Raw genomic sequence first — 25986 nt, forward strand, 5'->3', positions numbered from 1 at the left:
GTTTCTTTTGACTTGTCAGGTGTTAGGTGTTATTTATTCTTTTTTTTTAATGCCTACTTAATCATTTATAGCTTAACTGTAAATTTAGTTAATTACCAAGATGAACTGAAACACGAAGTTAGTCTTTTCTAAAGCTCCAACACTTAAAGTTCATTTACTTGTGTTCTTGCTAAATGAAAAACTACACTTCTTCTAACAGTGTGCTATACTCCGAATGTCAGCTTGTTACTCTAAGCAGTAGCCTGTAGTCAGAGTGATACTGACAGCCATTTACTCAAATATATAGTCGTTCAACAGTGCAGATATGTGAAATCATTTTGGAAGGAAACGGCCGAGTGTAAGTGTCCACGTTCTCTGCCCTCTGAGTTCCTCTCTGCTGAGCTGTGAGCGGTCAGCCATGCATGGCCACATGATGTCTCCATTACCTGGCTGAGAGACGGACATGCTGCCTGCCACACGCACTCATATACCACCTGCTGCTTGTGTTCACTGCAGGCAACTCGCTTCATTGTCACTCTCTTCTGATTGGTTGCAGCCCGTGCCATGAGGCGAAATTGGATACAGGAAGTGTTTTACAGCTGCACATATACCAAAGTCTGCTCGCCAGCTTATTTGTTGTTGTTTAAGGAGTCCTCTGCAGGGCGTTTTGCACTAGTTATTCTTTGAGGCCATATGGGTTGCATCCCTATTGTTGTCTGTTTTAATTATTTGAAGCTGACAGCTAGGAGAAAATGAGCAATTAATGTGGACTTGAAAGGTAAAAAATGGGTTTATTTAATGCGAATCTCTGTTTAGATTAGATTAGATGAAACTTTATTAATCCCTCGGGTGGGTTCCTCCGGGAAATTCAGTTTCCAGTAGCAAAGCACCGAAAGAAGTTGCATGTTACAGATACATTAAGGGGAATGAGAGTAAGGATATAAGCATAAATACACCATATATACACATATACACATATATAGATACAGAATATACAATATGGATAAATAGGATTGCTCATTTGAGTGAGTATATTGCACAGTGATTATTGCACAGTCAAATATAAGAAAAAAGACAAAACAAAAAACAAATATTGCAAATATTGCACAGTGTAGAAAAGCACCTACAACTCAGTTGTTCCCGCCCTCCCTTGTCCCCCTGTTTCTCCTCCCTCTCCCCTCCAGTGAGGAGTTAAACAGTCTGATGGCGTGTGGGACAAAGGAGTTTTTAAGTCTATTGGTTTTTGACTTGGGGAGAAGCAGCCTGTCGCTGAATAGGCTCCTCTGATTGTTTACGACCGTGTGCAGAGGATGCCCGGCATTGTTCATAATGTCCATCAGTTTCTTTAAGGTCCTCTTCTCTGCCACTGTCACCAGAGTGTCCAGCTTCATGCCGACCACAGAGCCAGCCTTCCTGATTAGTTTCTCCAGTCTGGATGAGTCCCTCTTTGCTGTGCTGCTCCCCCAGCACACCACGCCATAGAAAAGGACTCCTGCGACCACTGACTGGTAAAACATCCTCCGGAGCTTCCTGCAGATGTTGAAAGACCTCAGCCTCCTGAGGAAGTACAGTCGGCTTTGGCCTTTTTTATACAGGTTCTGCGTGTTGCATGACCAGTCCAGTTTGTTGTCCACCCACAGCCCGAGGTACTTGTATGTGTTGACCACCTCCACCTCCTCTCCCTCTATCTGAACTGGCAGTGGACCTGGTCTGGACCTCCCAAAATCCACAACCAGTTCCTTGGTCTTTGAAGTGTTGAGTTGCAGGTGGTTTGTGTGACTCCATGTGACAAAGTTCCTCACCAGGCTCCTGTACTCCAGGAGTTTACAGTTTACAGCAGGACGGTTCAAAGCAGCTCTCTAACCAGGGTACAATAAAGCTGGAGTTGCCATTAAGTTTACTTTCTTGATTAAATTTTTTAAGCCTTTATTAAAGTTGATATTTTGTGGGTTTTTCCTTTTTTTCTGTCTCTCATGGGGGTAAGAATGAATAGTAAAAAAATAATATTTTTACAGTGATTATTTTGTTTGGTGAAGGACCCGGCTCTATGCTCGTAAAATTCAAGAATTAAATCATAGAGTTGGATATAATCATAACATGTCCGTGTGGAATAAAAACTTCAGGTATCTTTAGTTCAGTAAAGAAAACATACCCAAAAGATATTCAAATTTAAGAGCGGCACAATTTAAAAAGTCTGAATATTTTTTTTTGCTTGAAAAATTGCTAATTAATGAATAATTGTCCTGCCTATAAAAACTGACTTTTTTAACTGGACGTAGTTCTCCAACTGGAAACGCTAAGTTCAGATGAACAGAACTGACTTTTCTTACCTGGATGATTGAGCATGCATCAAGAAATTTATTGGACTGGCTGTTCCTTAGATGAGGTGTGGCTTAAAAGCTGTTAATGGAAGTCAGGCGAAGGGCAGCCAGTCAGAAAAAAGGCTCCTAGGGAGCAGAGCTTTAAAGAGACGGGAGCAAAACGGCGGTTTTTCAGACAAAAGATGCACTAAGGCCCTCTGTGACTTCATGGTATAACATAAATAAGGATTATTGTGAATTTTGAATCGTGTAAAGCTATTTTAAAATGGCCCAAGAATAAAAATATAGAGCTGGAAATGAGTTGGGTGAGGCAAACAACCTAAAATCTTCAGTGTGAAAAAACTAATACCTGAGTCCTGACATTGAAAAAGTACTGCTTTTCAAAGATTAATCCGGGCTTCATGTTCACGGTGACAGAATTTGAAGAATCCATAGAATCGACAATAAAACCAATGGATGTTAGAAATGCATTCAACAATGAAGACTAACCTGGCTTACCCTTACAAACACAGCGGTACTGTCTGTTAAAACAGAAAGCGGGTTTCTATTCAATTACTGTTGGTAAATATCCACAGTGCAAACTCAGCTTTCCTGTTAATTTCCTGCAGCAGTTCACACAAACAGAAACACACGTACATGCATGAAATGTAAACTTAATCTGCTGCATATAAAACTTTCTTGGGCAGAAGCAAAAGTGCTTTACAAACACTATAAGGATAATAAGGAAGATGGTACAGCAAGCAATAAAAATGCAAGGCAAGCTTCCTTCTATGGATGAGAATAAGGAGGCAGAAGTGAAGAAAGCAGCTGCTCTCTGTTCTGTCTCACAATTTCCAGGCGGAAATTCTTCTTTGAGTCATTGTCGATACAGAGACAGCTTTATCTGGGAGATGGTTACACTTCTGTGCTATGACAACATCCTCACATTCACAGTTAGACTCAGTTTTCCTTTGCAGGAAAACTTTGGTGGGTAAAGTTTTGGCTATTGCCAGCAGAGTCTGGCAAGTTTGAAATCCCTTACCTGCAGGGAGAAAGAAGGACAGGAAAGCACAGCTTAGTTAATGAATTCAGATCCTGAATTAGCTTAAAATGCTCAAAAAAAGTTAAAGTAAACATCTATGATCAAATAACAGCCAAACACAGTCCATCTGGAGAAGCTGTTCAGTGGCAGCAACACAGCCAGACTCGAAGTTTGTGTCGTATTGTTATTCCGTCTTACCTGTTATTCACTTTAGCTCATTTCCTTTGGGAGGGATTTCTATTTTCCTAAAAAAAGCAAGTGTGCACTCATCTAGAAGCCAAAACAACAACAACACAGTGCTGCTGAAGTATATTTGCTTTATGGTTTTTATTTTTATCTCTTTTTTTTTTTTTTTAACTCTGTCTGAATGCAGTGCAAAAAATGAGTGCAAAGAATAAAACACTTTAGCACTAAACAAATTTACAAATTATTATACAAGAAGCTCATTTTTTGTTGTACATTTGTAAAATCTCTGCAGTAGATCCTGAGGTAGACATTCTGTGTTAACTTAAATTTTGCAAATTTATGTGACTGATTAGGTTTTTCAAATTAATAGCTCCAGAGGGACAAACAGAAGTTCTGGTACCTTGAACCACTTTTGAAAAGGTTTTTTAGACCTGTCTGCTGCCCTGTTAGTGGGAATAAGTGGACAGATGGTAAAGATGGACAGTACTAGGTAATAACATTTGCTTGTTCCTTTTTTTCGTTTTTAAACTTCTTGGATGCATGAGCTAAACCCAGGCAGGCTTGAAGTCCACTGGCAAAAACTTTGCTGACAAAATTATTATGCCTACTTGTGTCAAAGTACCACATTAATGGGTTATTGAAGGGTTTCACTCGCCTAGCTGAAATATAAGGTTCTCGATTGCCTGTTTGGACCATTTTGAGTTCTTACAACAAAACTGCTTAAATTTAGAATCTCTTCGTCCTAGTGTGACACAAGCCCAGTGCACAACATTTGTCTAAAGTGTACATACAAATACACAAACATGAACAGACACACACTGCTGCTGATGCTTTTAGTATCAGCCAGGGATGAGATTGTTGTGCTTACTTGGATATTTTCAGGCCCTCAGTGCAGCGCTGATCCATTAATGCATTAATGAAGGCCTAATCCTCCTCTGAAAAAAAAAAAAAAAACCCACTCAAGCTGCCGTTTCATAACCAAATAGCTGAGTTTCCTGAGCTCTCTGTGTGGGCGTCACCCGGCTGGGCTTTATAAACTTCACCTTCCTCCAAAGGAGCCTGACTGCAGGTGATCGTGCAGATAGTGGGCTCCGTCTATTGCTAAAACTGCTGCTAATGATCAGAGGTTAACCGTTCTGTGGAGAGACCTGAACACATGCCGCGAGGCGCCAGCCTAAAGCTTTATGTTCAGTGTGCATGCTCCAACACTGCAAAGATGACAACAATTACTCATTTATACATTTTTCTGTCTGCTTGTTAATTTTATTTTATTTTTTTATCAGTTTGAGAGCTTACATCTGTACGCATAACTCCTGAATTAAATGTAGGCATGTTCAGCACCAGAGTAGTTCAGCTGATTGTTGTCTGCACGACTTTGATGGTACAATTTTAAACAGCTGTAGAAAATAACAGGACTGGAGGCTGAAACATGCTGTGCCAGACTGCACATCGGCAAAAAACACAGCAGGGTGTTCTCCTTATACCTGCATGTACAACTGACAACCACAGTAAATAAGTGAAAATTTAAAGTACCATTATTTAGCTTTAGATGTACATGTATAATAAAATATTTAAGAGGAAAACATTATTAGAAACTGTTTATACAAACAAGCAGAACATGGGTCAATATGGGCAATGAATGCTCTGTCATTGTACTACGGTGTGAGCTTTGCACCAGGTGTCCTTTGGCACTGATGTCATCACTACTGTTGGATGCAGAGAGGGATCGCTGGCCTTCTAAAATGTTTCAGAGCCCACATTTGGATACTGGAGAGTGTCTCTTAGTGGAGACTGTGGTTAGGGTCCAGCTCAGGAGCTTTTGTGATTTTTGCTTTACTTGTTTGAATTTGTTTTATTTATAAAATGTTTTTTCACACACAAGCTAGCTCTGTTACACTAACTTATGTATTTAAAAGGCTCGCCATGACTGTTAATTACACAATTAATTACAGAAAGAGTTACTATGGGAAAAGAATACAAAAATATCAAAAATCCAAATAAAAGTTCTCTGGGCAAATAGGTCCTCAGCTGATATCAGTCCGGAGCGTGGTGCATGAAATGATTTACTGTTCTGTCATCAGTCGCTGTGTGTCTGAAGTAACAAGAACTGCACCTAAACTCCCGCCAAACAGCTGTTATGGCTTTGTCACACAGTATGTAGTGTGGTGGGTGGATAGCCAGTGGGTCTAACACTTTCATGGTGGAAATCCAGAAAACCATCCACTGTTAGCGCTGTCTTTTTTTTCCACAATCACTTATTCATTTTCATAGTCAAATGTGCAAATGTTTGTAATATTTGATTATATAATCAAATTTAGAATATTTTCTGACAGGCTTACCTGGCTCAGCTTTGACTCGGTGCCATTATGGTATTGGCTTAAAATACACTCCTTCAGAAAATTAACCCAGACCTTTTTTTTTTTTTCTTCTTTTCTAACAATCATTTCATTGTGACACCGGGGGCTCCTTAACAAGCTTCCAAATATGGCAAGGCCAGACTTTAACAAATACTGCTGTTCTGTTAATTTTGTCCAAGAATGATGATTTCAACAGAAGCCTGAAGGCTCTAGTCAGAGTCTTCGGACTCTCCCTGTTGGTCCAAGAGTCTTGATGTTACATTAGGGTTCAGAGCCAAAGAACAGAGCTGTGTGTTTGTTAAGGAAAGCTTATTTCCAACAGTGATACAATATATAATCTGCTGATTATTGAGGATTTCACACGTACACTTTTATTGCGCGGGCTGTCCAGGTGTATCGATGGCCATCTGGGTATAGTTTGTCACGTATTTTAATGTTTTATCCATCCGAGAACATGCAAACACACGTGCTTCCATCCACACTTCAGCCGCTAATACAATCGAATTCTGTGGAAAACACCATCAATAATTTATAATTAGCAACTTTTCCTTAAAGCTAGTATGAAAGAAGCATGCAGTCACCCATTGGTTAGTGTGTTCCCACGATGAAGTCTAGAGCTGAGCATTGGTGGTCGGATCTCAGTGTGAAACTGTACGTTTTTTGGCTAAAAACTTTAGAGCATATAGTTCATCATGAAATGACCCATGTTCCAAAGACTGGGGATTGAGCCGATAAAGGACCAGTCATGTCACAGAGAAAGTAAGCATGTTTTCCCAGACATGCTCTTTTTCTTAGAGGAGTCTCCCCCTCCTGGCAAGGCCTTTTTTATTCCTTACAAAACTGAGGCTCACACCCTCAGGCCCACCTGTTTTTTTTTTTTGTTGTTGTTGTTGTTTGTTTGTTTTATATATCTATACCCATATAAGCAAAAATACATAGCAAATGAAATTTTTCCCCCTTTAAAAAAAAAAAAGGAGGACTTGTGTAGTTCACCTCACACAGCCAATAATCTAGTTACTATCTCGAGACAGCTCAGTTGTATATCATAAATCTTGACCTCAACTAATGGATCTTTACAGCCAGTACCAATTTAAGATTTAAACGCAAACAATTGCAGAGAAAACAATTGAGCCCGGACAGGCCGTGGTGTGAACTGTTAGTCGATATGCTCTGTTTTAAATTGTGTGGACCGTCACCCTTTGCTTTGTCTGCTTAAACTACGACCAGGATGCCTGATGTTTGGAGGCCTCTGCCTCCAATTAGCACTTTTCTAGAGACCCTGATGTGGTCTCGCCTCTCATATTTAAAGCATATGTGTAGAAATTCTGCAGATCCCAGCCTGTGATATGGGATAATGGCTTCTTTAAAAAGACTGTGAGCAGCAGCTAAAACTTCACAGACAACCGGGTGTTAATTAACATCCCTGTTAATTTTGATGATATTTTACACGCTATTTTTATCTCTGGCTGTTAGCCCTGACTCTTCTTTCCAGTGCTTGGCTTTGTTAAGATCTAGAAATTGAGTCTTTTCTACAAATTTTTAGAGGCTCACTGAAATGTATAACACTTATTGTAACATTACTCCCTTTTTCTCGCATTCTAGTCTTACACAGGAAACTTTAGGCCTGGCTCAGACGTCTCACCCTGTCTGTGACTCCTGGCTATAAATTCAGAGCATGCTGTGATATTTTTTTAAGGTAAATATTAGAGATGGCACGATACCACTTTTTTATGTCCGATACCGATATCATAAATTTTGATATCTGCCGATACCGATATGAATCCGATATAGTGTGTTTTTTAATCAATAAAACTGTTTTTTTAATATCTTGCTGCATTTTGTATACGTTCATACTCAAGTTTAATAAACAACAACACTAAAGCTATTCTGTTATACCTTTATGTAAAAAAAAATACAACAAAATATTTCATAGTTCAGCAATACTGATCAAACTAATAAACTTAAACCTACTCCATCCTCCCTATTCTGGTATTTTAAAAAGTACTTAGCAGAAATATTAAGCAACCTAACTAATAGGATTGCAAACTCCCAGCAAAAAAAAAAATAGGGAACCACCCCCCACCTCATGATGCTTAATCGACGTAATCAACTTTAATTTGATGCAGTGTGAAAAAAAAAATGCACAGAGATCAATTATTTTTCAAGAATAATTAAATAGATTCAACATCTTTCTTCAACAAAATTGCAGACTGCACAAATGGTATCTTTCCAAAGGAAAAGGTACTATAGCTTACTAGGGTATATTAGACTTAACAGTTACTATATACAGTAATGGACTTCTATATATTTTACACAAGATTAAAACTTTGGGTGTAAGATTCAGATAATTATTTATTAAAAGCTAGACATTTTAAATGAGAATAAGAAAGAAAAGTATGTCTTTGTGCCCCCTTTTCCCTGTTCATGCCCTATTGGCCCCCCTGGCTAAACTTTGCTAGATCCGCCCCTGCACAGTTACCAGCCGTCAGCTGCTTAGAAAAGGATCCTGGTGTAGAAAGTAATATTAAATAAATTCTAACAAAAGCTTATCAAGCTTAAACGTGCTGCTGTTGTTCAGCTGCTGGTTTCCTCTTTCTGGTGCAAAGTGGGCGATAAACAAAGAAGAGAGACGGACTCGTGACAGAAAAGCCGATCAGCTGATCATTAAGCAGTTTCACGATTGAAGTAGCAACAGGAGAGGGAGGGAGAGAGAAGAGGCAGTCGCTCCATATATCGGTTGTTAAGCTTAACGCGGGAATGCTTTACAAACATTCAGAGACGAACTTACACACTTGCTTTACTTCTCTCTGGGATCACTTCCTCGGAAATGAAATGCTGGTTTGGTAGCAAGGCTACAAATACACACAGCCGCTCTATCACGTGAGCACACTGCTCTGAGGTGCTACGGTTATGAGCCGAGTTACGCCATGTCGCAAGTTTTGTGAGGTGCTTTTTTGATATTTAATGGATCGGATTACATTTTTTATTTCTCTCCGATATCTGATCCAGTAATTTACGTCAGTATCGGACCGATACCGATACATAATATCGGATCGGTCCATCTCTAGTAAATATAGCCTTGTCCCTAAAAGCATCTACCTTCGGATGTGTACCTTCGGATCTCTGTTGCTGAGTGTAGCTCTTCCCTGCCAGCTGTGGCTCACATTTATAACATTTGTAGTTGGGTTTATTGGCTCTGCAGCAGAGTCGGACATCTCGGGCTCTGCCAGGAGATCACAGAGGATCTGTGCAGCTGGTGAAATATGTTCTCTGCTGTGCTGTGAGGCGTCATAATGTTCAGGGTTACAGTACCTGCACTGAAACGCATTATGATTCTGCAGAGCTGGTGGGAGCGCCCACACAGATTGCCTCAGTGTTAGGAGAAAGCTGCAGAGAATGAGGCTCTGTCACCGAGGTTAGCGGGTCAAGACTCACATTGTTTTTGAAATTAAGTATAGAAGAAGGAGTTTCTGACCCGTCTTCACATCCTGCACATCTGTCATAATATGTGCTCTCACACTGAAAACCTGCAGCATGCCCCAGAAATATCCAAATTCAGAGTGTGTTCTGGAAATCACATTGCAGTCAGGATAAAGGAGTGAGTGTGCACAGACTGATGGACGGGGGAGATGGTGAATGAGGCTACGGTTTCATGTTGTCAGGACTTGCATGTATTTTTCTGTACAACCCTTATCAGTTTGATTTTACATTGCACAAATTTTTCATAGTAAATTAGAAAAGTGTATACTTGAGTTTTTTAATGCTTATTTTTTCCTTTTTAAGTTCTCTTTTTTTTAAATGAAAGATGTTAATGTATGGAACATTACAAATAGTAATGAGAGAGAGACTAGGATGCAAAGGTGAGTCTCAGCTTGAATCTGATTGGCTTGCTGAAGCAGCTTAACAACTTCCTGTTTAATATTTGACACAGAAATCCAAACCGACAAGCATTTTGCGTTAGATTCATAGATTGTATAAAATATGGATGTAACTTTCTGGTCAGAAAAATGTCAATTTGGAAGTGCCTTAAACCTGCATTTTATCTGAAGGTCACCAGATGGCGATAGTTGTGGTTGCAAAAACGCTTGCAATTGGCTGGGAAATGGCTTTCTTCCTGGACCTCTGTAAATATTTACTTACGAGTTTATGGGCTCAGTTGCTCACCTTGTGTCATACTGAATAAAACCAACACTCTTATTTTGTACATTTTGGTCATACCACGTTATAAAAAGGTGGATTAGCCATGTTTTCCACGGCACATCGACTAATGTCAATCACAAATCAGCGAGCAGTCAATATGTTTTGGGGTTTTTTGTTTTTGTTTGTTTGTTTGCATTTTTGTGTAACCAAGATGGCGCTGGCCAAACTTTTTTTTTTTTAAATAAACCATGCTCGATGTAGACAATTGGCAAATAAATAACATTAAATGTTAAAGATTTATCAAGTCAAGCTCAGAATGAAGTTTGAAAGGACTTCACGGGCAGAAAAACATATTTGAAAATGGGAGAAAATAATTAAAATTCATCAACATATTGAAAATGCGAAACATACAAATACACAAGGAAAAATCCAAAACAACCAAAACTTTAACATGCTTTAAAACCAACCGAGAGAGAAGATGAGAAAGAGTGTAACAGAGAGAGAGAGAGGAGGAAAAACACACAAACTTAGAAGAAAACCAAACAGCCAGTATGGTATAGATAAAGAAAATGTGCATCGGCTTGACCTGATTACTAAATGTGACTGAAACCTAACAGTTGGTGTGTCTGGTCTCTGAATATATGCTTGCTCAAATTGGATTCAGATTCATTTTTGACATTGGCTATTTGAGAGTTTGGCCTCATGCTTGGAACAAGCTGCATCCTGTTTTGAATGAGCTTCATTCTGCTGAAAGTCCAGCAAACAACCCTTGTAGTAATACAGCTTTCTAGAAAGGAAATGAGTGTGATGCATTGATTACTTGACAGTGCAATTCTGTCGGACACCTGGCAACAAATCTCCTGGGAAAGAAACTAAAACAGCCAGGCTATAGGCTTTTGTTTTCCCCAAGCTTTTGGTAGTTTTTCTCTGCTTAAGTGTTGGATGGTAAAACTGTGGAAAATACCGAGGAACTATACTTCACAAAATAAATTCCTGAGAGAGAGGGTCATGGAAACAAGAACTAAAACATGAAATCATGTTAATTTTATTCTCATTAGTTTTTGAGCCGTTTTACTTTAGTTTGCAGGTATCACTTCAGAAGCAAATCTCAAGTGTAGGACACAGTGTCATTCTCAGCACTTGGATTATTATGAGAGAGTCTGGATTGTTTTTTGTCGTCAGATCAAATGTTAGTCAGAAAAGCTTTGTATAAGAGAAAAAGCCTTTTTCTTCCCTTCTTCCCATCCTCCCTGGTGCAAGCTCACAGGATTGCGCAGGGCATTATTTGAAGTCTTGTATGAACATAAAAGCCTGCTCATAAAAGTTCCCTGCAGTGAAAACGACCTAAATAAACACAGCCCTGAAATAAAACTCTCCCCAGGTTCAGCTAACCTTTCCTCAGAATGGAGGATGGGGACAGGAGAGGCTAGAAGAGGCATTAGGGACCGAGTGCCTGAGCATGGGATGGTTTTGTAGTGGCAGAATGCAGCTATTTGGTGGATGTAGTTGTCCAGAGTGCATTACAGCAGCATGAGTGGTTGCATTTTTAGCCAGGCTACAGTCTGACCTCTGACTCTGGTAGTGATGGTAGTGTTTCAGTCCCACTGGGGATGGAACCAGTAGCACTTCTGCCTTTCTGCACACACAGTCACACAAATTCACGAAGGTTGTATGTGGAAGTTGTCTATTTGAATTTCAGTGAGATTTCTGAAAATATCTTGAGCTGTGAAGCTGTTTGTTTGTCTGAATGCATCATTCATTCATTCATACCTTAGTCGCCTACTGTGGCTCACGCAATCCTAGCAATCTCTTATAACATCCTATATTCTGCCAGTTGTGTTTCTAGTTTCCAATCTTCTGACTGACACCAGGTTTACTGCATCTGCTCACGTCTCCTATCGGGTTGCTTTCTGTATATGGCCACATTCAACAGAAAACATGTAAAATACAAACTATGTGTAACACATCTGAAAATGTGATCTGCAGTATTGAAAATACTGTGTTATTCAGGCCACTCTCATTCCAAAATCTTGTGACGGTTTGTGTAACACATCCCAACCACCTAAACATTATTACTGCCCAGGGCACACCCAGATCTCATCAACCTCTCCCACAGTTCAAGGAACGTGCTCAGAAAGAGCCAATAGCTGAGTGACTGTCCAATAAAAGTATCTGAACATGTGTCAGAACAAGCCTGATCTGCAGAGGTCCCAACCCACAAGCCACAGTGCATCCTCTGCCAGTGGTGTGTGGTAGACACCAGAGGTCTTTTGTCCATACCACAAAATATGAGAGCTGTTGTGAAGCATGAGTGGGAGCTACCCACTGTTACATGGTTTTAATTTTATAGCTGATCAGTGTGCAGACATTGTTTTTTGGGCTCAGCCTATGACCTGTGCTTTTTTGCAACAAGCCTTGCCACTATCGCCCTGCAATAAAAGCTATTTTCAGTTTACTCTTTACCTGAACCATTACACATCTGTGTACACCAAGACAGAACATGATCTTAATATAAAAAAGGTGGCTAAATGGACCCCAATGACAGTGTAGTTCACTACAAATCATGCCCAACATATCAATAGTGTCCGTGCAGTTAGCTACAGTGATTAAGGATGCCTTCATTTCTTTGCCATAGCTGTTGCTTAATCCTCCTCCTCCTGGTTTGTATGTTTTTTTAAATTCATGCATTGAAGTGCCACATTTCATTTTACAACCTTTTGAAGCCTCTGTTGGTAAAGTAATGAGAGCTCAACAGCAGTGTTGTGGGATGGTCACGACATGGGAAGATATAACTGGAGAATTCCTTTCACATTCAGTCTAATTTAGAATTCACGTAATGTAAATCTAGACTACAGGGTACTTTTAATTCTTATTGTTGGTTAAAAACATATTTTAATACATTTTAAATGCACATAATTTGCTTTGTTTTTCATGTAACTTGCAATAATTAAAGAAAGTGCGTCACAGAAAAAAAATCAAGCAAATATAATAAAAGTGTCATATCATACTTGTTGGCAGATGCAGAATATTAAAAGCCTAGGTCTGGATTATGATATCTTTGTGGTCCTTATTATTTAATTAGGGACATGTAAGATCCCTTCGTGTAACTGATCCCCCTCTCTGTGCCTGTCCTCACAGCCAAGTTGTTGCCTGGCTCGACCCTCCTCTGTTATAAATAACCAGTCCTCATAAGCAACTAAGGTTATTTGTACTCCATGTGCAACAAGCACCGCATTTGTACCACGTCACTGAAGCGCAGCGAAACAAATTTTGCTTTTGTTGCTTAATTCTTGCAAAAATTTGTCTTTGACAGGAGTTTAATGATGTTAATGGCTGTTTGACAGAATCAAATGAAATGCATTTGCAGAGTTTTTGTTCTTGCTGAAGCTCTGAGATTGGGGAGTGCGTTTTAATTTATTGTCCTATAATGTGGGTGTTTTGAAGCCCTTTGAGACTCTAGCTGTGATTAAGTTTATGCAAATAAACCTGACTCAAAGAGAGTGGATGCATTTAACGCAGTGTTTACATCCTTTATTATGCAGGCTTTTCAGTGTAAAACATGTCAGTCCAATGATAAAATTTGTGTGGAAAGTGTATTTTTAACAGTCTTGCTTGCTAGTGCTCGCTCCCTGGCCTGCTTTTTACTTTTTTTTTTCTTTTCTTTTTTTTTTTTAAATCATCATTGTCTTTTTGTCACATGCTGAGCTCACCATCTGCCACTGCTGCAGTATCGTCAACGTCCTTAAAAAGTCATTGCTGTATTCTTAATTATCTTGCTTTAATCGCCTGCCCTCTTCAGGGAGATGAAAGGTTATTAGAAAATGAGCCCACACGGGGATTTTATTAAAATTGAAGCACAACTCTGTATGCAAGTGTATATACAGCCACGGTTGGGGATGTAGGTCCTGTTGTCCTTGTACCATGTGCTTCTTTTTTTCTTTTTATAAGTGGTTGAAGCGACATCCATCACACTTGAATCCTTCCTCTGGCTGTATTTATATTAGTTCTGTATGACTTGTTTGTGTTGTTCTGGTTTTTGTAGTGTGATTGATTTTAGATCCTCCTACAGTTCTGATCAATTCCACTTTTAATCATAAAATGCTGATTTAAGAAAACAACACAGTCAATGAGATAATTTTGTTTTTGAGCATATTGAAGTTCTGACATGTCACGTCACAAGGAGGCTCGCCTGCTCTTTCTTAACGAAATTAATATAATATAATATAATATAATATAATATAATATAATATAATATAATATAATATATGACACTAAATAATGGCACATTAATCAGCTGCCTCTGTAGTGAGTTTCCTCGGGATACCTCTGGGATCTTGGACTGCAGCGGTAGTCCAAGGAACACGAGGAAATCACCCAAGTAATAGCAGTGTGTTTACCTCCACCTGCAGCTCTGTAAAACAGTGAGAGCAATTTTGAATTTTTCTATTATTTTGTCTGCAAATGTGTCACTTACACGAGTGTAGAGAAACCCGTGGCCTGGTCCTCGGTCTGTCTGCCAACAAAAGAAGTGATAACTACATCACCTTACTGTGTCCTCCATCCTCTTCCTCCTCAGTAATCCATCACTGGCACTCAGTCAAATCACACTTTTCATGCTAGAGATGTGTTAACCAAATGGGAGCAGAGATGTAGCAGGAAAGTGGAGCGAGGAGGCCTGAATCCTGTGGCAGAAATGCAGCTCTCTTAGTGTGAGAAGCAGGCTCGTTAGCATTCATGTGTTGCGTTCCTGGTCTCTCACACGTAGCAACATCCTCCATTATTGAGCAGTAGTAAATGCTTTGAAGTTGTGCTGTTTGGGGAGTTTGTGCTCCAAAAGAGAGTAGGAGTGGGGACGCGAGGCTTTGAAAGGCAGAAATCTCAGCTAGTTATTGTGTTGTATTGATCAAAATCCTTTTTCCTGATATTTCTCTGCCCACTGTTGCACTGTGTTTTTTTCCTTTTACTGGATGGTAAAAATGGCTGTTCCACATAAAGCAAAAGAAGCAGCAGCACCACCAGCCTGCTCTGGTCTGTCATTGAAAACAAGGTCAAGGTGACGGAGAATCTAATTGACGCTTGGCTCAACCCCGCCAGTCCCCCCGGGATGTTTAACAGCAGCGCTGCTCACTCACCCTCCTGCACCGCCATTGCCACGTGGTTACACCACAAGCTGCGACTTGCATCTCATTAGCATTTGACAGCGTGGGCCAAAGCTGCAGTTTCATCTAATGCATTTAATGGTGAGACTATATTCAGAGTAATTTAATTAATGCCTTAGTGTGAGTCTGCGGTCAGATAACATTAAAACAATTTCACAGCAGCGTCACAATCAATTTGGTGTGTTTCAAATTGTTAATAGCTGGTTTATTTTTATTCATAATAGGGAGCACATCTTTGAGATCATCCATATTAAACATAAAGCACCATCAGTGGGTGCATTTTTAGATTATTATAGCCAAATAACTTACACTTGGTACATGGTATATGTTTACAGGTCTGTGATTTGAAGGAATTGTTGAGCAAACTGAAGAAATCCTATGGATGTCATCATATATCTTTTCTTTCTGTTTTTCTCTTTAATTTTGACTGTTTATTATTCTGCACATGTGAGAATTCAACCTGGTAAATATTTTTAAGGTGCAGTTGCTTAGTAGCGCCACATGGTAGTGGAAAGGCAGTTCCTGTTAATAACGTTGGACAGAAATTGGAGGCAGCCAAGGGTGTAGCAGGAGGTAGCCCTCGGCGAATGGAGCTAAGGGACTAAAATACTTATTTCTACATTTACACCTGCTTCTAGACTTTTTAAAAATAATTTTAATTTTCACAAATGTGAAATGGATGATCTCATTGGATTTATAACAGGACAGATTCCCCTGATTGCATTAATTTCCAAGCAATAGCTAGAGATTATAGGTGTAGTTAAATCACAACAGAAACTTGGGTGAGTAACAAGCTGCTGACTTTCTTGTGTATAAAGTACAAAATCCAGAGTCTAAATTCCTGAATATATTAGAAATATTTTGGTAAAGAGTTGTGGAAAGACACTGATATATTTTGCTGAAATATTCTGCTCTTTTAAGACGATACGTTTATTGGTTTATTCATTCTTTTCAGTTATTGTGGAATGGAAAGCAACATTTCAGCAAAGAGTCGACCAATCACACACATTACTAATGCAAACTCCTCACAGAAAGTGGTTAGGACATTCAAATCTAGAAACAAATAATGCGCCATTGTGGCACCTATAAAAAAGAACATCACTGCTCAGAATAATCACCCCTGGGATTTAGAGTATGTGACAGGTTACAAAAATTAGGTGGTGAATGATGGTTAGCTTTCAATTCAGTTTCATTCAGTTTCATTTCATTTCAAATCACAAACAGTCACCTCAAGGCACTTTATTTTGTAAAGTTAAAGCCCTAAATTATTAGAGGGAAAACTCCAACAATCGAACGATCCACCCGTGAGTAGGCAATTGGTAACAGTGGGAAGGAAAAACGTCCTTTTAACAGGAAAAATCTTGTGACAAAACCCGGCTCAGGAAAGGGCAGCCATCTGCCAAGAGAAGAGAGCAGAGGAAGGTGGGACAAAAGAGACACAAACGAGAGAGCTGGAGTTTAAAATTACTGACACATAGCTGTAAACAGGACTTTAACTCGGGAGATTGTGGTTCATGCCCTGTGTTATTACCATTTTTTTATGTAGAATTTCTGAAACGACAGTGGAGTCTGTTTTAGCAGCAGATTGACGTCAGCATCGTCAGATTTATGTCCCCCCCTCACATAAAAACTAAAAGATGTGGTGGATTTGTGGAAAGTGTGGTTCCACTCCAATCTTTGCTTTACTCTGATGCTTTTCTGAAAGTTTTCTCAGTTTTCATACCTTCTGTTTTAAGTCCACTATAGTTGTACGAGGATGGAAGATTTGTGATTAATAGATGTGCAACATGGAGCACAATGTCCAAAAATGTGACATTTGGGATTATTGTTTAAGTCTTGATAATGCAGCTTCACATTTATAGCATGTAGCTGATGTTTATTCAGACCAGCTTAGAATAAGCTCTAAATCCTGGATCACCCACATTATAAGCAACAAACTGTACAAATACAAAGATTAAAGCAATACCAGCAATCCAACAAATGAATAAACTCTCTGAGTGTGTGGGTGTAACAAAGGTTAATGGAGGAATTAATCTTTATATTTTGTCTCCGCAGTGAGACTCTGACCGAGGAGCCGACAGTCGAGAGGTGTTCGACTGCATGAAGAGGCCGAGTGACGGGACTCTGGTCCTCACCTAAACCCCTCCCACGACCTCTCCAAAAGCCTGGACATGGTGAGTCTCCTGATTATGTCTGGTGTTTGTATATTTTGTGTGTTTAGCTATCAATAGTGTGTTTCCAGCTGTTATATACAGATATTCACCTGTAGTGTGAACACTGATCAGGTCAGCACGATGACTGATCATGTGTACCTCTTTCAGGGAGAGGAAAAATACATTGAAAACAAAATTAAAATGCTAGAATTCTCCAGTATAGCACGACAACTTGATAAGAAGAGTAACTCTACTTTTCCAAGTCCTATTTTTGAGAAAAAGCTGATTGGATGATGCCCTGTGATCTGGATCTTATCACCCCAGTCGTAGCTGTTATTAATGGTTATCAGTCACATACACATCCCCAGCGGGCATCTTCTCTCCCGCTGAGCAGGCTCCATAGACTTATACCATTCATTGTAACCACTGACCAGCGGAGAAAACCAGATTATGTAGACATCTAGTGGTTGTGTGAAGAAGTGCATGTAAAAGCTCTGATGGTAAATGCTGTGATAAATGTTGTGACAAAGTTTAACAGGCTGGGTTTTAACCCAGACTGTGATTTATTTTTTATTTCCTCACCCTAGAGCTAATTGTCAACAACTGCAGTTCCTCTAGAGACCACTTGAGGCTGTTTCAAAGGGAAGTAAATCCCTACTGACTCCCAGGTTACAATGATAAACTTTACACCTAAAATAATAATGTGCCACAAAAATGGTTTTGGCCTGTATGCCTTGATCCCTCTTTATATCGGCTTTATGGTGGATTGTTTCTTCTCCACTGTTGCTAAGGCTTTAGGTGTATGAGCAGTCAAACACCTAGTCATACAACACGGGCAGCTGTTCTTGTGATGGTTGTGGTTCTTGTGCCCTTTGGACCATTTATAATGGAATTATCTAACAAATAATTCCAGGAAGTTTGGTCTTGAGATTTGTTGAGAGAAATTATGATATTTTATTAGTCTGTCAATTGGCACTAATTGGCACACAGGCCTCTGGGCTTTCACAACGCAGTCTTGTACTTAATGAATGACAACAAGATAATCTTTGCTTATCTTTTGTATATGCATCACTGCATATTGGGTACACCTGGCTAATACCAGGTTGGACCTCATTTTACTTTCAGAATTGCCTTAAACTTTTATGGCATAGGTTCAAGAAGCATTTGTCATGAATTTTAGTGCATGTTGACATGATAGCATCACACAGTTGCTGCAGATTTTTCAGCTGCACATACATGATACAAATCTCCTGTTCCAGCACATCCCACAGGTGCTCTGTTGGGTTGAGATCTGGTGACTGTGTGATCTGTTGTCCTAATGTGGTGATGAGCTCATGGACAATAGTAATCTCAATAGTACTCTCAGTTTCCTGGCACATGGAAGTGGTCTTCTGCTGTTGCACCGCATCTGCTTCAAAGTTTGACATGTTGTGGTTTCAGAGATGCTGTTCTGCTTGCTTTGGTTGAAAGCAGTCATCTGACACTAACAAACACGTCACGTTCAAAGACACTTAAACTGCCTTTCTTCCCCATTCTGATACTAATTTTGAAATTCAGCACTCGACCTTGACCATGTCTATGTGCCTAAATTCACTTATTTTTACAACCATATGATTGGGTTGATTAGATATTTTACAAACAGTTTATCAAGTACACCTAATGAGGTAGCTGGTAAATCTAGTCTATGAACCAAACAGAATTTGTGAAGGAAATGTTGTTAAATGGCAATCGAATGATGGATCCAGGCACCGCCACACCTCCAGCCTTCAAATGTAGATTTTTGTTGTTTTCTTTCTGACTAGAGACACAGCAGGAGAAGAAAATAACCACATTTGCATTAGAGTATACAACACTTTAAGCAGAAGAGGCCACCTGCGTCTGATAACGACTGATAACAGTCATTTAGTTAAGTAACGTTTTCAAACTCATCCTGATGGTAAAGATTCTCTGAGGTAAACAACATCCAAGGAGTAGAGTCTTCAAGTATTTTTCTGATGAAAGTGAAGCATTAAACACAGTAATGCAGTCCAAGTCTTACACTCTCACCTGTCAGGCTTTTAAACCTCTGAATCACTTTCTCTTAAAGTCGCAGTTTGCACTCGGTCCTTTTGAGCTCCAAACAAAACCGTTTTGAATGGTGCCAGTCAATCATTCCTGGTGCTGAAGGACTCACTAAGAATGGACTGAAAACAGTCTTTACCATCAGACAACCCCCACCTTTTATTATTAGCAGAAAGTATCATCCTGTATGTGTCAGCCTGTAACATTTTGTGTTCACGCTACTTCCTAAGTTTTCTTTTTAACCAAACAGAAAACATTATCTACTGTATTTTTGTTTGTGCACTCACCAGAAATAATGTCGTCTGGAGAGTACTGGCAGGTTAGTGGCTTGTTTATGTGTCAGACAATATAATTAATTGTAGACATTGAATGTGCCGGGCAAAAGGATTGGAAGCTTGTTTATGTTTTGTTGGGTTTTTTTTTTTGTTCATTATTTTTAATTTTGCCATGTTAAAAAACACTTGCCTCCTTTCCTGCTCTAAAATGGTCTAAAATTAGTTGAACTCTTGTCAGGCAGTACGCTGAGAAAAACAAAATAACTGCAATAATGCCTAAAGCTATATTAACATTATCTCCTCTCTATAAATTTCACGAATGCTAACTGTTAAAAAAGTGTCTTTACGGATTTTAAAAACAAATACAAATGTATATTTTCCTTTGTGGTGGTCAAAGATTCCACAGGTGGTTTAATTACTTGCTTTCTGTATTTAGAGCACATTTGCAGACTGTCATGAATGAGGTGTGCGGACACCTGAGGTAGGGCTGTTTGGTATAACGATATATATCGGATGACGATATAAAAACATCTATCGTTTCATTTTACGCTATCGTTTGTTTCATGGTGTCGCAAAATAAACTGTTTACGGCAATATTTTTTGATCGTTTTGGTGGTCACTGTAGTGGCTATATATATATTTGTTAAAGTTCTCTCTTTCTCTTATATTTAATATAACCACATTATGGATGGACAACCGCCTGTTTTTATGCGTTGTGGTTAGCAACAACGACGGTAAAACCATCGCATATTCACTTGTTTATTTTCCACATAAACCTTTCACAATAAAGCTCAAGATCCTGTTGAGACTTTTCAAAATAAACTGAATCCCGTGAACTAGTATGCAGAGTGTTTACAGATGAGAAACAAAAAAGAGCCGCCAGGTGCTAAAAAATAAACCTTAGACTCAAATGTTAGAACATGCTTTTCCCCGCAGCACGCCGTGTAATAAATACTCACAAAGAAAACGGCGGCCGTTACAACTTGTGTCTAAAAATGTATCGTTTCATGCATCGGTTAAAACACTCGACTCCAGCTACACGACGCCCAGCTGGAAACACTTCACGCAAGTTGAGCTGCTCGAGATTTACAGAATTTACAGAAAATGTTAAACTTTTGTAATTTATATCGTTATCGGACGATAGAATTCTTATATCGGGATATGAGATTTTGGTCATATCACACAGCCCTACCCTGAGGTCTGAGTCATAGTAGGAATTTCTCGCATATCTTAGAGAGGAGATATCTGCAGACCCAAACCAGCTGGGTGGACCAAAATAAGTATTTGTAGACTTGAGCAGAATCACTAAAAGTTTCCATCATGTGTCTTTTTTTTCCGTAAGTGAGCCTCTATATTCAATTACTAAACTAAATCTATATTCAAAAACGAAAAAATGAATATACTGCTCTTTGACTTTGGCCACTAAATTAAATAATTGACATGGCTATAGAGTGAGTTCTTAAAGGCTGGATGTAAGGAGTTTTTGTTTTTGTTCTTATTAAATTCAACATCTGGTTAAGTCGCTCATTGGTTTCTGAAGTATACAGAAGTCCCATTGACCTTGGCATTTTAAAACTGGATGTGATGAGCGAGTGGATCTGACTCTGATGCCACAAAGTTCAGGTTTAACTCACTTTCGAAGCCAAACGTAAGTGAACTACTGTAGTGGCTTGCTGCTTAGTTTAAGCATGCAGCTAAGATGTCCTGAGAGACTTCTGCATCCATATCTGTATATGTCTGCTGGCTTCACAGTAAACCCGGCTGATTTTACTCTGTGAAAACCTGTTTGTGTCAGGTATCATCCTCCTGAGTGATTCCACAGTAAAAACAAAATGTTAAAGGAATTACTTCTGATTTGTATGTTAGATTTAAGTACAAGACATCCTCCGAAAAACCTTGCAATGCAATTAATTAAAGCAGTAGATTTGATTATCTTCTAATTGCAGCGCGAGGTTGAACTCCCAGCTGACTCGTAGGCCACAAACAAAAGGAAGCAGCCCGATATGAAGCCACGCTGTGATCCAAATCGGCGCTGAAACTCTTAATCTTTCATGTAGATCTTGTTAATGTTTGTGTGTTATGGTTGTCGACGCTGCCCACACTTGCCGCTACACAGCCACGAATGCCCCGTGGCAGTTCAGCGAGAGATTAGCTAGGTCGTGATGAATGACCCCCGCAACTCCAGCACAAGCCCTCGAGATTCGTGGCCATGAATTATTAAAGCACCGTCATAAATAACTCACCGTAATGAGGGGTGCTTACACGCTGCAGGCAGGGAGAACAGGAGGAGAGAGGGGAGGACTGGAGTAGAAGAGGAAGGGATGATTGAGAGAGGTAGCAGTTTGACCTTGGACTGAAAGCCTGCCGTGATGTTCGACCGGCGTACTCTAGCTTGTAAAAGCTAGTGCTGATACGCTTTGCACATCAGCCCTTTTTCATCTACCCCTCAGAGAGATGGGCTCCATCCCTAAGCACATGCCATAAATGTTAATGTTAAGTAACAGCAGCTGAATCTAGGCCGCGCACAGATTGGCAGCAGCGCAGGTTGCTTCAGGTGTAATGCTGTCATCGTGCTGACTGTGAGGAATCTTTCTGACACCAGAAACGAGCATTTGCAGCAGCAACAGGAGAAGCACCGGGAATCGAAGTATAAACGGTGTGTTCAAGTTCAAAGAAATCGATTTGGCTTTGGATTTAGTCTGCTTCCTCCAGCAGCGGCTTCAGCTTCAGCCTGCTTTCTCTGTAATTAAAAGGAGTTGGCAGTGCTTTGATGATGGTGTTTGATAAGTAACGATAATGATAATCCGAATTTCAACCATTAAACCAGTTTTCTGGTATTTTGGCATTGATGACCTTAAAAATTTGGCTGCTGAATATCTGCATATGTGAAATCTGTGATAATCATTGATCAAATTTGGCACTTTAGTGACATGGCCATAAAACGAGAGAGAGAGAGAATATTCTGCTGCTTTAAAAGCCTTCAGGTTTCTGGGGAGACCCTTCCTACATATGCAATTATTCATGATATAATATTAATGGTGGCGTTTTCACAATGTCTGTAATATTTGTAAGATAAATATTGATATACACAGAAACATAATGTAAATCACTATGTCATTGTTTTTTGTCCACTTTTTTTTTTTTAACACATTTGCACTGTATTGGTGCAGACTTGGTTTTTACCCTCAGTTCAGCTTTGGTCTGGAAGAAATTTGTGTTTTAGCCCCGCCCCCCTCAACGTTGCTCTCATTGGCTACCCCATGTAAACAAAAGGATTGAACAGCAGATGGTTGGGGCTGCTGTGTCTGAGGTGACCATCATGTTGTGTTATATAGTCCTGATCATTTTGTTTTACTTGTTTGGGAAGCAGGTTGTAAATGAGTAAATAAAACTGTGTGGGTGGACCTGTCCTGCATTTTATCTACTGTAAACCACATCAGCAGTTAGTTTGCTTATTAAATGCTCTATTTATGGCTTTAAAAGCAATGGACAATGAACACAAAGAGTAATGAACGCACAGAACACATTCTTAGTTTGAATCATTACTCTGTTGACAGCCTGGTGATGATCCAGATCATCAGCACTGAATAATTTCACTCATCACTGGCAGAGGAGTGAGTTAAGAGAACCTCAATTTCCAGGGTTGTTGTTGGTGAGCAGATTGTTGCTCCACTAACTCAACTGTCGTGACAGAGCCTGTAGAAGCCTGTAAAAGATTCCTGTTATTCAGTAGTTATTACTCCTTAGTTTTCCCTGTAAAGAAAGTAAGTTGTTATATTTTTGCAGTAATATATAACACTAAACTTTTCATATCTCCATGTATCTGTTTAAATCTCTATCCACATAAGCGTAAAAGGAGGGTTTTAGTAGCCTGTTTAAATAAAAGCTGACAGCCAAGTCAGTAAAAAATCAGATATAACCAAACAGATGTTGTGTAGAAATGTAGAGTCCTACAGGACGGTTCACCTCTGCTGTCGTCAATTAAGCTTTGGCTTCTTGGTTAGGGTCTGCATGCAGTCAGCTACAGGCTTTTAGCATCATAAATCCTGCCTGTGACCACGTTAACGTGTTGCTTTTGTAGAGCTTCGACATGTTAACTGGGGTTGTCATGATGCTAATTACCCAATACTAGAAGATACACAGGAATATATTCAATACTTGATACATTTTTTGATATGACGGGGAAAAATTATAAAACAAAAATTAAGAGGCATTAACATAAACGATGGCACTAATTTTAATCTGTCTAATGTACTGCAAAGAAATATAGACATTAACATAATTTTAAGATGTATGTATATGACAGATTCTCGTAGGTAGTTAAAAAAAAAAAAAAAAAAAAAAAAGGAAACATTTTAGGCTTTTTGACTTGGTGCTGTGTTTCTGGTGACTTGGCTCCATATTTTCATTGCTGACCAGAGCTGGTAAGGTCGACTACACTGTTTTTGTCCAGCTGCTGCTAGACTTTTCACAGCCTCAGTCTGAGCTTTTAAGAGAAGTGTAACAGTTTCTAGACACAAACACTTGTAGTATTCTGTTCTATTAATGTTACAGACAGGTGGGACTAATAATGTTTGATGCCAACTCTCACATAAATATTATTTTATTATTAGCCATAGCTGCTAGCTGCTACCTTAATGAGAAGTTAACAGATAGCATTTTTGATTTAGCACAGGTTTTATGCTGGATGGCCCTTCTTGACACAATCTTCCTGTTTATCCAAGCTTGGGACCGGCTGAGGCTGGTGATGCTAACAGTAAAGTGCACCGACCATGTTACCATTTATAAACACTGTTCAGTACCTGAGTGCTGTTAAAATGGGAGCTTTGCTGACCTCACAAAATTTCTCATAAAAGGCACGGTGCTTACCTGTCTGCAGGTGCTGCGGAGAAGTTGTGCATTAGCGGGAGAGGTGTTTAGTATTAATTAATATCTGAACAGTGACTTTTTTCCCCTTAATCTATTTTTTAAAATTGTTTTTCCTTTGTTTACAGTCACGTTTTGCTTTTCCCTCCATGCAATAAGAAGTTGGTGTTGCAATAATTGTCCTTAAATATTGTACACCTCACTGTTCTTCTTATTCTAAATGACTTGAGTTTGAGTGAATGTTGCACACATATAATTCTTTCTATCTAACCATCCTGCTAACTGAAGAGCTTGCATAGGTAAATAACAACTAGTTTAGTGATAAGGGTAATGTGTTATGTGTGATATTACCCAACACTGTCCATCCATGAGCTTTACATGTATACGTCCAGTGTGGCTACTTGATTATGGCAAAAATCATTTTTTGATCGCGATTACCTAAAATCGATCAGTCACAGATTGAACAATATTAGACTTACTCAACTTTGGAAAGGAAGAAAGTTGTCATCTTAATGAAGTCAGTTTCTTTGAAGTTTAGTCAAAATAAATAAATGATTGTGAACAGAAGCAAGCTTACCACAGGCTGCGAAGGAGTGAAGCACATGTAGGAAGACACTGAGGTGTTTCTACGCCAGACGAGAGACTTTATCTCTGCGGCATGTCCTGGGTGTGCACAGGTTCACGAGTTCCCAGTAGGACATGCTTGAAATGCCTGATCTAGGAGGGATCCAAGAGGCATCATATGCTTAAGCAGGCACCCTAACCACTTCAACTGGCCTCTTTCTATGTGGAGGAGTAGGGCCTCTACTTTAAACCCCTGCTGAATGAATTAACTTCTCACCTCATCTCTTAAGCTGACCCCAGAGAGGAAGCTCTTTTCTGTTGATTGTAGCCTTCTTTCAGTCACTAACCACAGCTCGTGACCATAGAGGAGGGTCAGAACAAAGATCAACCAGTAAATTGACAGCTTTGCTTTGAGCCTGGCTCTTTTCACATCAACGTTAATGCGTCTGTCGTTCCCTTTCTATACTCATCCTCCAGAAGAAGCTGTGATACTCAAACTCCTGCACTTGAGGCAACGACTTATAATCTGCACTCCACACTCTGTCAGCTGACAGCCATATTTATTGCAATCAAATATTATTCTGCAAATTATTGTAGCAGTTTTTAGAATTTTTGTTTAATCTTTCTTGTGAGATAACAACGACCGACTAAGTTTCCCAACTAGCCTGCTCACTGCCCAGTGCACTGTTTTGGCTCTCAGTAGCTTTCAGCTACCTCAAGACCAGTTTGATAAAATTCATCACTCTCCGACACTGCCTATGGAAATCGGTGTCTCTCTGTTGGCTAGGGGCTAATTTCATCCGTGATGTTTGGTGAATACAAAAAAATGTGGATTCACAGTCAGGGAAATGGAGTCAAACATGCTCTCACAGTCGACAGAAAATCAGCAAAATATTTTTTTTCT

General features: G+C 39.4%; 1 protein-coding gene across 3 annotated transcripts in view; it reads left to right on the forward strand.

Annotated features, from left to right (window-relative positions):
- Window positions 1-25986, forward strand: part of LOC146376683 (spermatid perinuclear RNA-binding protein-like) — a 95664-nt gene that overhangs the window by 19992 nt on the left and 49686 nt on the right. For all 3 annotated transcript variants that reach the window (XM_084946611.1, XM_084946612.1, XM_084946613.1), the window contains exon 2: window positions 17219-17337. In XM_084946611.1, coding sequence (XP_084802737.1) covers window positions 17335-17337 — 3 coding nt within the window. In that variant the 5' untranslated portion in view covers window positions 17219-17334. The remainder of the gene's footprint in view (window positions 1-17218; window positions 17338-25986) is intronic.

Source organism: Perissodus microlepis, chromosome 12 (assembly GCF_051167445.1).
Source record: "Perissodus microlepis isolate ML-2025 ecotype Zambia chromosome 12, ASM5116744v1, whole genome shotgun sequence".
Lineage (NCBI taxonomy): Eukaryota > Metazoa > Chordata > Actinopteri > Cichliformes > Cichlidae > Perissodus > Perissodus microlepis.